This window comes from Carlito syrichta, unplaced genomic scaffold, assembly GCF_000164805.1.
Source record: "Carlito syrichta isolate Samal-C Ts95f unplaced genomic scaffold, Tarsius_syrichta-2.0.1 Scaffold309703, whole genome shotgun sequence".
NCBI classification, from domain to species: Eukaryota; Metazoa; Chordata; class Mammalia; order Primates; family Tarsiidae; genus Carlito; species Carlito syrichta.
Window position 1 is genome coordinate 1 of NW_007253799.1, and position 16,212 is coordinate 16,212.

Sequence of the window (16,212 nt, forward strand, 5' to 3'; positions counted from 1 at the left end):
AGAGTCTGGGCAGCTGAGGCCCAGAGAAGGAAAGAATCCATCTGTGATGGACATGAACCAGGTGCAAGCTCCCTGGATCTACCAGTTAAATCTCGTGGTTTCATCCTAAAGGAAGCTGCACTTCCTTAAGGGACAAGATCTTTTAGGAGCTGCCCACAAATACTTGGAAAACAAGCCCTCAGAGTTTGGAAGCTATGATGCAGGCTTCAGATTAGTGCTATGAGAAAAGAAAAATGTTAAAAGTCACAAAAGAGTTGACCCTTTTAATTGTGTACAAGACCTACTGATTCTAAGATAAGTTCCTTCCATGTTTTATTCAGGTCACTAATTCAGAAGGCAGAGTGTACTGCACTTGGAGAATGGAAAATTTAAAATGATTTGGGTTGTGGCTTGTTCCTAACTGCCTGCAAGTCACTACTCCGCCATGTTTGGCTACTGTGTTTGGACAGAACTTTGGACACGATGAGGCTGGGCAGGCTCCTCCCACTGCCACTTACTCAGGCATGCCTTGACTACAACAAAGGCCTTTTAAGAACCTCAGTCTCCAAGTCTAGTGGGAGGCTTTGTCTTGCCTCCCTCAGCCTGGAGGTTGTTTTTCAAAAAGCAAAGAGCAGTGAAACAGACTGCTGAAATAGAATGGGTTGCAAAGGAAAATCTTTGGAGTCATAGAAAACTTCCTACCAAAATAGATCATTTCCAGCAGAGGCCAGAATTTAGAAATTCCTAGGGCTCGCTGGAAACTTCAAGGATAACCACAGTGGCCCGTAACCCTCTTAGTAAGCACCGGACTGGATGCACACCCTAAGGGGAGCAGTTGGGTCAGAAACTCTCTTGACCGCCCTATGAGGTCTAACACCCCTCCTTTTCATCCTAGATTACTGCTTGCTTGACACACACGACTGCAATTAAGTGTTAAATCTCACATCTGATAAGTGAGAAGGACTACCCAGAGAGCTTAGAAACAAGGCACTTGTAGTTCCTGCTGTGACCCACTAGGAGCTCTGCTCCTAAGGGCAGGGAAGCATGGTCCAGCCCTACAATCCCTGAAAAAGACACAACACATGAAGCTCAATCCTTGAGCCATGCTCACGCAGCACAATAGTGATCAATATCTGAATGTATCCGCTTCCCTTACATCCTTTTAAAAACAATCTTGAAGATCGCTTTGTTGATCTTAATGCTTGTTGATCTTAATGCGGAGATGGGGTATTTATTTCTAAAAACTGTAGACCATTTCAGTTTTGAATATTAAGCCTATTATAAATCCCTTCATATCCATCTTAGAAAAGCCAAAAAGAGTTTCTTGGAAAGAACTAAGGGATTCCCCAGGCGCCCAGCTGAAGGGGGGGATGGCTCCCCTCCCTCTTGGAAGAGGAAGCCACAGCTGCTGTCAGAAACACATGTTACTGCTACTCTGGCTTTTGAAAAGTGACAGGGAACAGGACTTTTGTTCAGGACTTGGATAATCTGTATAGAGCATAAAATCCCTACAATGAAACAGACCGAGTTTCTTAAATAAGAATGGCTACATAAAATTTTATACATATATTTTTTTCTTCCAGTTAACAGTCTTATATCTTAGGTGGGTTGACCAGACCCAAGACACACCCTACCCCTTGCTTCCCACCAAGTAGTACTGAAAATAACTCTTCTTCCATGAAGCCCTTTGGGAAGCAGGAAGGCTAGTGTAGCAGCCATCAGGAGCAAAGGCACAGGCACAGCTGGGTAACTGAGTTGTCTGGGACAGACCGTCACGGAACTCGCCCCACCACAAGTGGGGAGGTTCCTGGTCACCCTCAAGTCCTCCCATCCTTTAGTTCTATCTTAAAAGGCACATCCAGAAACGGTGCAGCTGGTGGCAGGGATAAGCTGCACAGTTGCTACACAGGGGTTAAGGGGCTGCAGAACTCTATGGCACAGAGCAGTGAGGGTATTCCTGCCTTCATCCAGACTGGGGGTATGGGAAGCAGTGGGAAGCGGTGCCCCTGGAATCCAGTCTGCTTCTGTGGAAGCCCAGGAGGGGCCAGCGACAGGCAAGACCAGAGTCGTGGTCAGTAGTGCATGGGCTTAGCAGGTCTTTGGTGCTTGTATAGCAGCATCTCACTTATGCACAAGGCTTCTGAAGCTGGCCAAGCTGGAGAGTCAGCTCCTACACACAGTGGCCGGCCTGACTCTCCTCCTGCGGCTGACAATCTGCTGCCCAGGGATGCAAAGCACAGGAAGTCGGTCTAAACTGCAGTGAAAACAGATTTTAGAAAGGATTTCCCAAAGACAGTCAACCCTTGGAAGGTTTCCTTCCCACCCTAGTTCTTTTGAACAGAAGAACTCAGCCCCTGAGCCCTACCCAACAGTTGGACCTCGTAGTCTTTCTCATGGATGAGAAACTCCTAAGCATCCTCCTCATGAGCCGAGTAAGAGAACGGTTCCCATGGGGGCCTGGCTGAGAGCAAGGGGCAGAGGTTCCGAGGGCCCACACAACTGCTCACCTCACAAGCCCCTGGGCTCCAGGACCAGCCAGTTCTCCGTGACCATCTGCACATCCTGGCCACTCAGAGGCTCCCGCAGCCTCACCTTTACCTCCAGCTTACCCCCCGTGGGCTTCCTTCCATCCAAGACCTGCAAGGACAATAGACAGGGAGATGGTCACTGAGGGGACAGGGCTGGACGCAGACACGTCCCTGTGCTCCCAAGAAAGGTGAGAGGAGTTAAGATGTCCTGCAGTAGAAACACAGGAGTCTACACTTCCTGACAATCCTGTCCTGCTGTCTGTGGGTGGCTCTGGGTGAGTCTTACTGAAAAGAAATATGGAAACGTAGATGAGCATCAGCGCTTTCACTCAAGTGGAGATTAAAAACCCAGAGCTCTGCTCACTGTTTTCCCTTCAATCCCAAGGCAACCTCTAGAAGAAATATTGGCTTTTAGGTGCAGCCTGAAAACCACCGAGCCCAAACCCTCACTTAACAGATGGCTCAGGGAAATGTGGAGAACCGTGTGGCAGTCAGGATAGAACCCAGGGCGAAGGTTCCTTCCCACCCAACCGCACTATTCCCTCTTTGAGGCAGGAGGTGGGCAGCTGGAGTGCAAAGCAGCACGACAGGCCCAAGAAGTCCCACCACCCTCCTGGGGCAAGGCAGACCAGGCCCCGTGTAAGACGGTTCCCCCAGACAGGCAAAGGGGCAGGTATGCTGCAGGGTAGAAGCCCTGGCTTACAAAGGCATCAGGAAGGGTCTGGTCCTAGCTCTAACAAGGACACACTATGAGCTTGTGTAACCCCCATTCCTCTCTGGCCTACGTTTCCTCATCTGTCAGAGGCAAGCTCTGAGAGTCCCTGCCTGTGTGATCCCATGCGTTCGTGGAAGCGTAGGGAGCTCTCAGAGGCCAATTCCTAACCACAGGCTGGCTGCACTCTGGTGGGTCCTTGTATGAAATTCGGACCTTCTGAATGGCTTCATCTGTGAAGTAAGGATTCCGCCTGCTCCACAGCACACTGTGGACAATTTTAAATTAAGTAATGGGCACAAGAGCCTACAACAGGGATGGGTGTTCAGTGCACGCTGGCTCTTCTCTTGCCAAGTCCTCTGGCTGGACCGCTCCCTGGGCCCTACCTCCACGATCTCTCTCATCTCACACTCATTCTCCAGCCGCTCCAGTTTCAGGTGTGCGGTGCCAACCAGCTTGTCACTTCTGAAGAAGGACCTGGGGAGCCGAGAGGCAGCAGAGGGTTGGACTGGGCAGAGAAGGCAGGAACTAATTGGCTGAGCCCGTGCTCTTCCAGCCACCTCAGCAATGTGCCTGACGGGAGCCTCACCCTTTGTGGAAGAGTTCAAACTTGACTCCTTTGCTCTGGATCACCCTCCTGAAGCCCCGGTGGTTTCGGTTGATGTTTAGTTTGAAAAGTTGATCAAACTCTGCAAGAAGGGGAGACGGGGGAGGGCTTTGCTCCCAGGGTTTCCTGAGGAAGGAGAAATGCAGGCCCAGGGCTGGCTTCCCTGCGGTCTCTTCCCTCTCCACCTCTCTGCCTGTGGTTTCAGGGTGACTGCCACCCAAAGATGGCAGAGCATGGAGGCCCCAGCCTCGGGAGCTGATGGTTTCTGTACTCTTGGTTAGACACAGATTATAGCCAAGGGGGAAGGACTTGGAATTCCTGTGTTCATGTTCCATCTCTACCATCTCCTACTATGAAACCCTAGGCAAGGCCTAGTACACCTCTGCACCTGTTTCCCCAACCACATAAGCAGTGTGCTAAAAGTACCTTTTGTCTCCCAAGTTGAGTGGACCAAGGAAGGCAACAGATCAGAAAGCATGCTGGAAACAAATGCTGCCCACACACACAGAGAGTAGAAGCAGCCCTCATGTGGCCCTCACCTGGGGAGTTCGTGTTCTTCACCACAGCTGTTTTGCCTTTTTGAGCCTGGTCCTACAGCAGTGAAAAGGGCAAAGTCAGGACAGAAGCACACAAGGCCAGGAACTCACAGCCAGCCCTCCAGGGGATGGGGAGGCACGGGGTCCCAGGATGGAAGGTGCGTTTCAGAGGAGCCGGCCTCTACCTGACCCTCACCGAGTTAGGATAGGGAAACTCAAACCGCACAAAAGCATCCAAGTCCTCAGGGGTCACCCCTGAGGGAGAGAAGAAAATCAAGTCAGAGGGAGTGGCAAGGAGTCCAGGGCCTGGGGTGCAGTGTTAAGAGCCGTCCTGAGGTCACCTGGAGGGGCTGGGAGGTTCATTCCCCGGACAACGATCAGATGCATTTCTGTGCTGCTGAGTTCTGAGAAGATCCTGCAGCCAAGAAGAAAGGAGAAAGAGCTCAAATGAAACCGCTCGAGGAGTGTGCCAGAATAAGGTACCAGAGGAAAGACTTGTCTCGGCTAGGAGCGGCTGAGCTGGCAAGCAACCTTGGTCTCTGACTCCGGGCCTACAGCTCTTTCCACAACAGCCGACAGCTGTGAGCCCCTCGCTGGCAGGCACCATGTCCTGTTCCTCACCAGCCCCAGTGCCCACAGCAGAGCTAAGCTTGAGAGGCCTCACCAAGTAGAGAAGTCTCCAGCCTCAGCTACCAGCCTCCTGCCCCAAGCCCATTTCCCTAGGCTTTGGCACCTCACAGTCTGGAATGTCTTCAACTCAAAGTGGTGGCTGGGAGGGTCAAGGGCCTGGGCCTGGGCTAGCTGCAGTATCTCCAGCTGTTTCTTGCGGTCCTGAGCAAGCTTCTCAAACCTGACAGGATGAACAGGCACGTCAGCAAGACAGGGTGTCTTTTCCACTGCCTGCTGCCACGTCTAGCCACGGCACTTACCGGGTAGTCTCCGCCACATTGCCCTGGTGCATGAACTGCTTGGAGAACAGCAGGCACTTCTGCAAAGAGGGGTCCAGAGTGAATCCAGACCCCACAGCAGGGCCTGACTTCACAAAGCTTCAACACTGTGCAGCCTCACCACTCTCCTCCCACAACATTTACCCCATGGGCACTATTTCCAAGTCCCACCATGCTTTTCGGCCCATGCTTTTGCTATTCTCCTGATAGACAGCTAGCCCCAAAGTTCTCCTAGGAAACTCCTATTCTTCCTTCAAAACCTAATTCAAACGTCAACTCAAGGCAGAAAAACAGGCAGCAGTTTAGATACATAACACACATAAATATGCGTATGTATATCTCCTCTCCCATCTACAAAGTTCTTTTCCCTCTACTTGAACTCTGTAACCACCCTGAACGGGGTACTATTATCCTATTTTACAGATGAGGAAAATGTGGTTCAGACCAAATGTGATCTTGCCTAAAGTCACACAGCCAGCAAGTGGAAGAGTGAAGAATCTGAATCCAGACTCTGTGATCTGAGCTCCATGCCTTTTCACAGGGAGGCTGTGGGCACTGAGGGCAGGAGCAGGCAAGGGGACCACTGACCTCCCGTTGCTCCAGAAGCATTTTTTGTAGCTGGGCATATACTTCCTCCGCCTTCTGGGAGAGCCGCAGATCCTCGTGGTGGATGAGGATGAAGTCACCTTCCTCATCCGTCAAGGGTGAAGGCACCTACCCAGGACACAAGGCCCTCGGGCCCCAAGAGTAGGGTTACTCTTCTACTGAGCTCGACAGGCGCAGGAATCCAAACTAAATGATTTTCCGGCTTCCATTCAACAGTGACAGAAACCCACTGCCCCCACCCTAACCCAGGCTGCTGGAACAGTCTGCTACCCTCTGGCCTTGCTCTGCCCTGTCATCTCTTTCCCTTCCGCTGGTCTCTTGGGGCCAGAGTAGGGAGAAGCATACGCAAAAGGCTCTTTCCCAAGTGTCATCATGTCCTGTCCAAATCCCACCTCCTTCCAGAAGCTGCCCCAGTTCACAGCCCAGCCTGTCAAACCTGCCACCTACCTGTACCGCATGAGACGTCCTGGAGCTTAACCAGGTGGCACTCACCTTGGAGAGATCAACAGGTCGGCCGGCTCGGGCCTGGATGATCTGAGCCTCCAGACCTTTGGCCACGCGCAGATGGGCTTTGGCCTGTTCCAGGTCCTGGCTCCGCTTGGCCTGCAGGGCTGCCCGCTGGTACTGCAACTTGCGTGCCTCCAACAACGCCAGCTGCTCCCGCACTGAAAGGAGAGGGCCACAGGTTGGACCATGCCTGCCTCCCTAGACCTGCCACTCCTCCATCTTGCTTGTTCCCGACTTACCAGATGGACTCAGTGACTCCTTAGAACTTGAGGCCTTGGGCTCAGGCAGGGGCTGAGATGAGGGGAGCAGAGGCCGTGCTGGCTTCTTGGCTACTGGGGCCTGCGCGGGGGGCTCACCCTACAGGTGCCCAGGAGGTGTCATGAGGGGATCTGTTCCCCACGCTGGATTAACTCCCTGTGTCACCTAAGATGAGTGGTTGCCCTTCCTGGACCCTAAAATTAGAGCTAGAAGAAGCCTCAAAAGTTCTCTGACTTAACCTCCCCAACAGGAGGGAGAAAGCAGGGTAATGGGGGAGAGCCTGGCTGTAGAGTCAGGATGAGCTTAGGCTGACTCCTAGCTGGGTGCCCCTGGCCACGTTTTTTCTCTTTAAAATGGAAGAAAGAACACCCACCTCACTGGGCTCATCAGTACTGACAACTGTCTGCGATAACCCCTCATCTGTTGTTCACCCCCCAACCCCGGATTTGTAGGCCCTCAGCCAAACCTCATCCTCGTCTTCATCTGCCAGGGCCACATCCTCTGAGGAGGCCAGCTTCTGGGATGCTGCTAAAGTCGCTGCCACTGCATCGTCCTCTGTGCCCACTGTGGGCTCCAGGCCAGGGATGGGGGGAAACCCTGCAGAGGAGCAAGACGGGGCTTGGAGGGGCAGAGAAGCCGCAGAGAAGCACACGGCTGCTGGGGACACCTTGTGGCTCTGCTGCAGCATGGCCAGATGATGGCTCCACAGGGTGGAGCAGAAACACGGGAAGTCACTTCCCTCCCTCCCTTCTTGCCCAAGGACCTCCCTCATAGTGCCCCGAGCGCAAGCCCAGCTCACCTGGAGGCACAGGCAACTCAGCAAAGTCAACTTTCCGTCCTGCCCGATGTGCTCGAATAGCATCTTGATATTGCTGCATGAGAAGGAAGGCAGGCATCCATGGTGGGCAGCAACCCCCAGATCCCTGCCCACCATGACACAGCGAGGCAAGACGACAGATGGACAGACAAAGCCCTGAGAGAAGAAAGAGCTCTGAGGCAGCAAGAGCTCCAGAGAGACAGATGGACAGAGGAAAACTCAGAAGAGACCAGGGCTGGAGGAGCAGAGACTGGGACAGCCAGCCAGGGGGAGGCCGCCACGGGCAGGCCGCACAGCCGCAGGCCCACCTTCGCAATGCGCTCGTGCATGCGAGCCTTGCGCTCATCCCCACTGCCCCGGGCCTGGATGCCGGCCTCGCGGTACTTGCTCAGCCTCTGCTGCAAGGCGTCCAGCACCGTCTGCGGCTCTGTAGATGCCACTTGGAGGGGGGAAGGAGAGGGCATCAGTTCTGCCTGCCCCTCCCCAGGTCCCCACCACACAATCCCACCAGCCTGTCCTACCTGGGGTTACTGGGACGTCAGGGGCCATCACTGGCTGCACTCGCTCCAGGGCTGGGGGAATGACTGAGGGGGCTGCAGGGGCCTGAGAGGCTTGTTGCAGGGGCTTCAGGTCTGCGGGACCCAGAGAGAAGTGTGGGGGAGTGTTCGGCCAGCTCCAGGTCGCTTCGCCTCCCCAACCCCAGCCTGAGCAGACCCCCAACCCCCACACTGACCCTCAGGTGCTGGGGGCATGGCGCTTAGGTCCACAGGCTGCCCCTTCTCCAGGGCCTCCAAGACGGCACTAAATCTCTGCAGAAGTCAAAAGCAGGTGTGGGCAAAAGCCAGGGAAACCGAGAGTCTGCACTGAAACACGGCCCCTCAGGCCGGTCTCACTCAAGCCCAGTCTAGCTCCCCTTCCAGCACCTCAGTTTCCCCTTCTGTACCACAAGGGGGGCACAGAGGGCCTCTGAGCAGATGCCATACCTTCCCAATCCTCATGAGCTCCCGGGCACGGTCAAGGTCCCCAGCCCGCTTGGCGCTGAGGGCAGCCACCTTGTATTCTCTCTGTCGGGATGATAACAGGGCCCGTGGGTCTAGGTCTGAATTGGGCGGGGTAGAAATGCCAGAGCTGCCTGGGAGGCTTGTTTCAGGCTGGGAGGGGTTGTCTATGGGGAAACAAAAAGCCCCCAGAGAGGGCAGGAGAGTCAAAGAAAACAGTGCCTGCTTCAGGTTCCCAGTGCCCATGGGTCTCACTGACCTGAGGACTCCTGGGAAGGTATGACTGATGGCAGTGGACAGAGGTGGCAGGAGGGGGTGCGGGAGGGAGGCCGTGGGCTATGACCCTGGTAACCAGGACAGAAGGATTAGAGTGTCTTCAGATACCTGGCTCCGTGGCTCGGGGAGCTGGAGGGTCTGCCTCAGGGCTCCTGGTGGCTGTTTCCTGGGGGTCCAGGGACCGTTTGCCTAAGGCCACTGGAGGTGGGATCTCTTCCTCATTGATCTTCCTGCCTTTCCTCACTGCAGCTAGCTGGGACTCCAGAGTCTGAGGGAGAGAATTGGTCTAGAAACCCAGCCAGCCACCTTGGCCTAGACCCACTCCAAGACAGGCCAGGGATCCAGTCCCTCCACAAGGCTAGTGGGGAGGCCTCCCCTCTGCTGGCGCAACCTCCACCTGCTGCCACCCATGGTCCCAGTGCCCCTAGCCTGGCCCAACTCACCTTCAGGCCGCGCTCACAGCGCCTGGTTTTGGCTGCTTCACCTGCTTCCTTGGCGCTGGCTGCAGCCTCCCGGTAGTTGTGGATCCGTTCCTCCAGCAAAGCCAGCAGCCCCCGAGGCCCTCCAGCCTGTGAATAACTCAGCTCAGGGCCTGGCCATTCCAGGGCCGGCTAGGCCCTTGCCATTTTCCCTGTGAGGAAGTTGCCCTACAAGACGGAGTTCTGGAACCCAGGAGAAAAAAGAGACTAAAAGCTTCAAGCTGGGAAGCAAAGACTCATTGGAAAGGCCAGAGGCCATTTCAGAAGCAAACACAGAGGCTCAGACAATTGTAGAGGCCAGAAAATGGCTTCCAGGGGTGGTCTAGGAGAACAGAGAGGCCTTTGAGGCTGGCCAGCCACGGAGGAGTTTCTTGTACAGTTTCTGCTTGGAGCAGCTGCTGGAGGATCCTGGCAAGGGTTACTGCAGCCTTGCCATGCGAGCCAGGCGACATGCATGCCACACGTGGGCAGGCAGGAGCAATCAAAGGCACATAACCACTCCTCCAGAACCTACCAGAGCCGCTGGGTCTGAAGCTGTCAGGAGGGCTGTCTGCACTGGAGGGTCAGTGTTTCCCGGTTCCTTCTCCTCCTCAGAGACATCTGGATCAGCTGCCTCATCACCACCCAGGGGCCCAGTCTCCTCATCCACACCCAGGACCTCCTGCAATTCAGTCTGGAAAGACAAAACAAGTCCCAGGAGCTTGGGGACCTCATGACCATATCCTGATAGGACCTGAGAATAAAAAACCTAACAGTATTCGCCAACGTCAACCATTGTGCCTGAAGGTCTCCACCAAAACATTTCTTCAATCTGTCAGGGACAGCCTTGAGAACAGCGAGGGCTTCCAGTCTTGAGAATCTCCTACTACAGAGCTCAGACCAGAGGTAAAGGAGACAAGTCTTATTCAGCCTGAAGGGCAAGGCACTCAGAGAACTCAGAGGGCCGACCCCTGGCCCCTCCACAGCCCTCTCCTCTCCCAGGCCCGACATGACCACAGAGCCCTTGGACACCCAACCAGCAGACGCACCAGCAGGTCTGCATCTTCCTCCAGCCCTTCCTCATCCTCATCCTCCTCCACATCCTTCATACAGTCCGCAGCCAACTTCTCAATGTGGGCCATGGGCACAGGGGCTGGCGAAAAAGGTCACAGCTCGTCAAGGAATTGCAGATAAGGTCCAAGATGAGTGCAGGAGGTTTCTTAATGCTGGGTAGATACACCCAGGCAAAAATCCCCCTCCCCTCCCACAGTACACTGCTCTTCCCTCAGGACCCAGCTTGAAAGACCCCCGGCAGAGAAATGTTCCTGGCCCTCCACCAAGCAATGAACTGTCCCTCGCTGCACTTCTGTCCATACAGTCATTCACAGACACCACCCATCCACTCCCTCCACCCACATCTCACGTCTGATTTTTGAAGTCCAACGGACACAACTTCTGTGTACTTGCTAAACGCCCAATTCAGCCCGTGCTAACTGGGCTCCTACTCTATACAGGACCTTCCCTAGAGCTGAGACCTGAGTCAGCCTGAGAATCAGATTTGTCCACAATGGGGTAGGGCCTAGGGAGGGAGTGCAGCCTATCACACAGGTGTGGAAGCAGGAGGCAGCTTCTGGGAAGGAGTGCTGCAGAAGGACACAGGGACAAGGGGGCTTGGGGGATCCCCAACTACAAGGTAAGCGCCCCTCTACCACCATCCTGTGTCCATCTGGCCCCAGCACCAAGCCCAGCCCAGTGTTGCACTCACCCCGTCCCGTGGGTGCTGGCTTCCTCCCCATGGTTCCTGCTTCCCCAGTGAGAGCCAGCAGCTCAGCTTCTAGGTCCTCGTCATCTTCAGTCCCATCAACCCCCAGCAGCATGTCCTCAGGGCTGAACTCCACAATGAGCCCCAGCTGAGGGCAGAGCAAGATTTTAGGAAACACACACAGAGGGGGAGCCCAGCCTGGTCAGTGGCTCCTTCAGTCTGTGGGGCCCAATGCGCAGAAAGGGAAACTAAGGTCTGCAGTATTACCCCTCTGGACACTTAGCTCCTCTGGGACTCTATGAAGAACCCAGTAAAGGCCAGGCATGGTGGCTCGTGCCTGTAATCCCAGCACTTTGGGAAGTGGAGGCGAGAGGACTGCCTGAGCCTAGGGATTCAAGACCAGCTTGGGCAACTTGGTGAGACCTCATCCCTACAATAAATCAAAAAATTAACCAGGCGTGGTGGCATGTTCCTGTGGTTCCAGCTACTTGGAAGGCTGAGGCAGAAGGATTGCCTGAGCCCCGTAGGTTAAGGCTGTGGTGGCTATGAGCATGCCACTGCATTCCAGCCTGGGGAACAGTAAGATTCTGACTCAAAAAAGAAAAAAATTAGACCCCCCCCAAAAAAAGAGTCCAGTAGTGGCTACACTGCCACTACTATTACTAACAACAATAATAGCAATAGCTGCCAGGCACTGTTGGCCTCCAGCAATCCTTCCACCTCAGCCTTCCACGTAGCTGGAACTACAGGAGCACGCTACCACGCCCTGCTAATTTTTTTTTTTTTTTAGTTTGAGTACTCTAAGTAGAGGTAGATCTTGTTTTTATCCCTATGTTCAGATGAAACTGAGACAGCCTTTTAAGTGACACAGTCAGAATTTTAAGGTCTTTGTGGCTTCAGCCTGTGTCTTTTTTGCCACCACTTTCCTTATCTGCCTCTTTTAAGACAATAAAAATGGCCTAAGAAATCTCAAGACTCGGGCCCAGAAGAAATAAAGGGAGAAAACTGGAGGATGCCCCCGCCCCCAGCTTCCACTTGGGCCACAGCCCTCTGTCCCTAGGCAGCCAAGTCTGTGAGAACACGGAGGTTCCATCAAGACACCCTAAACTCTGGTGGCTCCTGAACCCTTTCCCCACCTGTGTGTGGCAGGGACCAGTCAGGGGCCCGAAAGCTCCGCCACCTCCGGGGGTGCTGCTTAGTCTCTGAACTGATGGGGAAAGCACATGTGACCCAGTTTGCCTGAGCGTCATGGAACCTCCACCCCCAAACTGGCCCAGGGGCATAGGAGGCCATGTCCATACCTGCTTGGCAGCTGCCACACCCTGGCCACTGGCCTGAGGGCCCTTGCGAGGTCTTGGCCCTGGCATCTTTGCAGCCTGGTTACTTCCTGGTGGGGCGTTAAAGATACTCAAAACCCGGTCAGCTTATAGGTCCCGCCCCAGCAGAGCCACTGTGGGAAGGTGTGGTTGGTACACCCCAAAAAAGGCAGCGCGAGCACCCAAGGATGACTCACTCGTGGAAGGGGTGGGGACGGGCTTAATAGGGAGTGTGGACATGTAACAGAAAGCTACTGAATTGACTCGAGTTTGGAAAGCCAACTCAGGGAAGTAACTCTAGGTTCAGGGTGGGTTCACAGCTGGGTAGGATTCACAAAGGTTGTATCGTTGCGCCATCCATTAAGGAGGCCATAGGTGGCTGTTTAAGCTTAAATTTAAGGTTATAAAATGAGAAATACAGTTCCTCAGCCACACTAGACACCGTCCAAGCACTCAGCAGCCGCATGTGGCTAGCAGCTGCCAGGAGACAGCACAGACTCGGACATCTTCATCATGGCAGAAAGTTCCACTGCACTGCTGTGCTATAGGGAAACCTGACTCAGCATCCTGATGCTCTCAAGCCCACTGAGCGCCAGACCCCGTAGAATTCGCTCTACCAGGGTCTCAGCCCTCAAGGACCACTTACAAACGACACAAGGTGGCTGCAGGGGCTACAGGCGCCCTGAGGTGGCACCTTCTCCAGCAAAGAGAGGAAAAGTCCTCAGAGGTGGTGATGTCTGGGCTGAGCCATGAAGTCGGGAGAAGGAAGGGGAGCGGGGCAGCAAGCAGAGGGGGTGACCTGCTGATGTTCTGGGGCGAGAAACGACCGGGCCTGCGCCAGGAAACCAAAGGCCTGGGGCATAATCTGCCAGACCAGAAATGGTACCGGCCAGACTGGACCTGCGAGCAGGCGGCTCACAGGAGAAACCTTTCAGCGGGAAGGAGCTCTGGCATGATTCGGAGGGCAACGGGGAGAGAAGGGGGATGGCGGTTCGTAAGCACCACCGGCTGCAGCAGGGACCGCGCACAGGAAGTTGTGGCAGGAAGCGTCTCGGTGCCGAGCATCTCGGCACTGAGCATCTCGAAACCGTCCGGGAGGCGGAGGCCAGCCGAGGGGCGTGCGGGCGGCGGTGGGGCTGGGGGAAGTGGGCGGATGCGGGGTGGGAGGCACAGTCGACAGGGCCCGGGCTGAACGGGCGGGGACTTGTGGTGTCACAGGTCGGTGACTTGAGTGGACGGCGCGGCCGCCGACGAGCCGGGGCCACGGGAGCGACCGGGCTCTGAGGAAGCACGAGGCCGGCCGGACTCCAAGCCTGTGGCTCCGGCTCCGGTGCTGGAGCCAGTTCTGGGCTCCAGAGAGAGGCGGGCGGCGGAGGGCGCCGGAGGCGACGCCGGGCCCCACTCCCGCGCGGCGGGCGAGCCGCCGGCCCTGCCCGGGCCGCCTCCGTCTCCCCCGCTGTCCCCGGGTCTCCCCACGCCGAGGGGCCGGTACGCGGCATACCTCGCGGCGGATGCGAGCCAAACCCGGGCCTTCTCCCGCACGGCACAGCCCCGGGCTCCAGCGGCCCCGCGGCCGCAGCGGCAGCGACAGGAAGCGCCCGCCCGGGAGGCGGCGCGCGCCGGGCACGTGACTCCGCGATCGGGCGCCTCGCAGCGCGCATGTGCGGGGCCGGGCGGGCGGGCGGGGCGCTCCGACAGGCGACCCAGGGGCGGGGCCGCCAGCGCGCAGGCGCCGTCGCGCAGGTAGCGCGAGCCGGGGCTTGCCTGCTTGCCGCCGCGCTCGTGGGTGTCCTCGGCGTCTCAGGGACTGGGAAGCGGGACTCGCCGTCGTTTTCCTGACCCAGCACCGGAGGGGACCCCTTGACAGTCCGTTGAAAGCTTCAGATAAGACGCGCAGTGCTGGCCAGGCGCCTGAAATTCCACGGCTTCGAGAGGCCGAGGCGGGTAGATCTCTGGAGGCCAGGAGTTCGAGATCAGCCTGGAGCCTCACACCAAAAAACCTTTTTTTCTTTAAATCAGCCGGGCGTAGTGGCGCGCCTGTAGTCCCCGCTACTCGGGAGGCTGAGGCGGGAGGATGGCTTGAGCCCAGGAGTTCGAGGCTGCTGTGATCGCCACTGCATTCCAGCCTGGAGGACAGAACAAGACCCTGTGTCTGTCTTAAAAATAAATAAATAAGCCGGACTCGGTGGCTCAGCCTGTAATCCCGCGCCGTTGGGAGGCTGAGGTGAGCGGATTGCCTGAGCCCGCAGGTTCGAGACCCGCCTGGGCAGCGAAACCTCATCTCTACAATAAATCAAAAAATCAGCCGGGTGTGGTAGCGCGCACCTGTAATTCCGGCTACTCGGAAGGCTGAGGCGGAAGGATCGCCGGAGCCCAGCAGGTCGAGGCTGCGGTGGCCAGGAGTGGACACTGCACTCCAGTCTGGGTGACAGAGTGAGACTCCAACTCAAAAAAAATTAAAAAAAAAATCTACCTTTCTTAATTCTTAATTGTTTAGGTAAATTCTTTTTACCAACCCACGACTCTGGCTATGCCTAGCCTGCCACCACACACGGCATCTCCTAAACTTTTAAATTATGTTTTGTAGTTATTGCTTTCAAAGATCTGTTTCCTTGGACAAAGAGCTTTTCCATCTCCTTGTTGCTTTTGGGTGATTTCCCAGAGAAGAGACCAACTTTACCATTTTTTAATTGAGGTTTCACTTCTAATATTTCTTGTTCCTTTCAAATTATTATTTGTTATTTGTATTTACTTATTATTATTTTTTGTTGTTGTTGTTAGTCAGAGTCTCACTCCGTCACCCAGGCTGGAGGGTAGTGGCACGATCATGGCCACCACAGCCTCGACTTGCTGGGCTCAGGCCATCCTTTCACCTCAGCCTCCGAATAACTGAGACTACAGGCACACGCCACCATGCCTAGCTAATTTATTTTTTGTAGACACAAGGTCATGCTATGTTGCCCAGGCTGGTCTCGAACTCCTGGGCTGAAGTCATCCTCTTGCCTAGGCCTCCCAAGTGCTAGGATTACAGGCGTGAGCCACTGTGCCCTGCCCCTTTCAAATTAAAGACTTTTTATAATGAAATATTTAAGAAACAGAGATATGCAATATTTCACATTTACTAGAGTATAAGCACCAAAAAGGCAGACATTTTTGTTCAATAAGGTAGGGCCAGTCTAAAGCAGCACATGGTACCTAGTAGGCTCTTGATAGTTCCTTTTTTGTGTGAACTGCCAACTAAACCACATAGGCAGCTATTACAAGTTTAAGAAAAAACCCTATGACACAACTGAAGCCACTTGTATACCTCCCATATGGCAATACTTCCCTTTCCCAAAGAAGTACCCATTATCCTGAATTTGGTGCTTATTTTTCCTGAGCATTTCTATTTCTACTATGTACATGTCTAAATGTCCTTAAGCAATACATAATTTTTTTTCTTCCGCAAGCTTATAAACATTATATCTTCAGTAAACTGCTAACTTATTCCAATTTTTTCCTACTCAACCCTATGTGATGTAAGCGTCATCCACATTCTTATGTATAGTCAGTTGATTTTCATTTCTGTATGCTTGCCATTATGAACATTCTTGTATGGTGTACATATGTGAATCCCCCTAGGGCATACACCTAGGGATGGAATTGCTGACTCATAGACTTTCTTGAATTCTCTAGGCTAAATATTACCAAAGTATCTCCAAAATAGTCATTCTACTCCCATCAGCATGGTTCTTGAGTTCCTCTTGTTCTGTATCATCAAAGCTTTGCTGGCATAAAATGGTTTGCATGCCTCTTGTTCTGTTTCCATTTCGTTGGTCATTTGTTTCTTCTTCTGTGATTTACCCTTTTCCTTTTCCTTATTTTTATTTATTTATTTTTTGAGTCGGAGTCTCACTCTGTCGCCC

The 16,212-nt window shown here is 54.3% G+C and overlaps 1 protein-coding gene across 1 annotated transcript; it reads right to left on the minus strand.

Annotated features, from left to right (window-relative positions):
• Positions 1-1,530: 1,530 nt before the first annotated feature.
• On the minus strand, positions 1,531-13,870 carry CC2D1B (coiled-coil and C2 domain containing 1B). Its single transcript, XM_021717349.1, has 25 exons — positions 13,809-13,870; positions 12,293-12,378; positions 10,995-11,139; positions 10,279-10,382; positions 9,765-9,923; positions 9,215-9,340; positions 8,880-9,039; positions 8,481-8,662; positions 8,231-8,306; positions 8,019-8,129; positions 7,806-7,936; positions 7,480-7,552; positions 7,147-7,277; positions 6,662-6,779; positions 6,408-6,580; positions 5,898-6,023; positions 5,292-5,350; positions 5,096-5,212; positions 4,704-4,777; positions 4,559-4,617; positions 4,366-4,417; positions 3,809-3,908; positions 3,606-3,696; positions 2,487-2,616; positions 1,531-2,233 (listed from the first exon to the last, which is right to left on the minus strand). Exons 2-24 carry the CDS (start codon positions 12,356-12,358, stop codon positions 2,488-2,490), a joined length of 2,562 nt encoding a protein of 853 aa, XP_021573024.1. The 5' UTR covers positions 12,359-12,378; positions 13,809-13,870; the 3' UTR covers positions 1,531-2,233; position 2,487.
• Between the last annotated feature and the right edge of the window lie 2,342 nt (positions 13,871-16,212).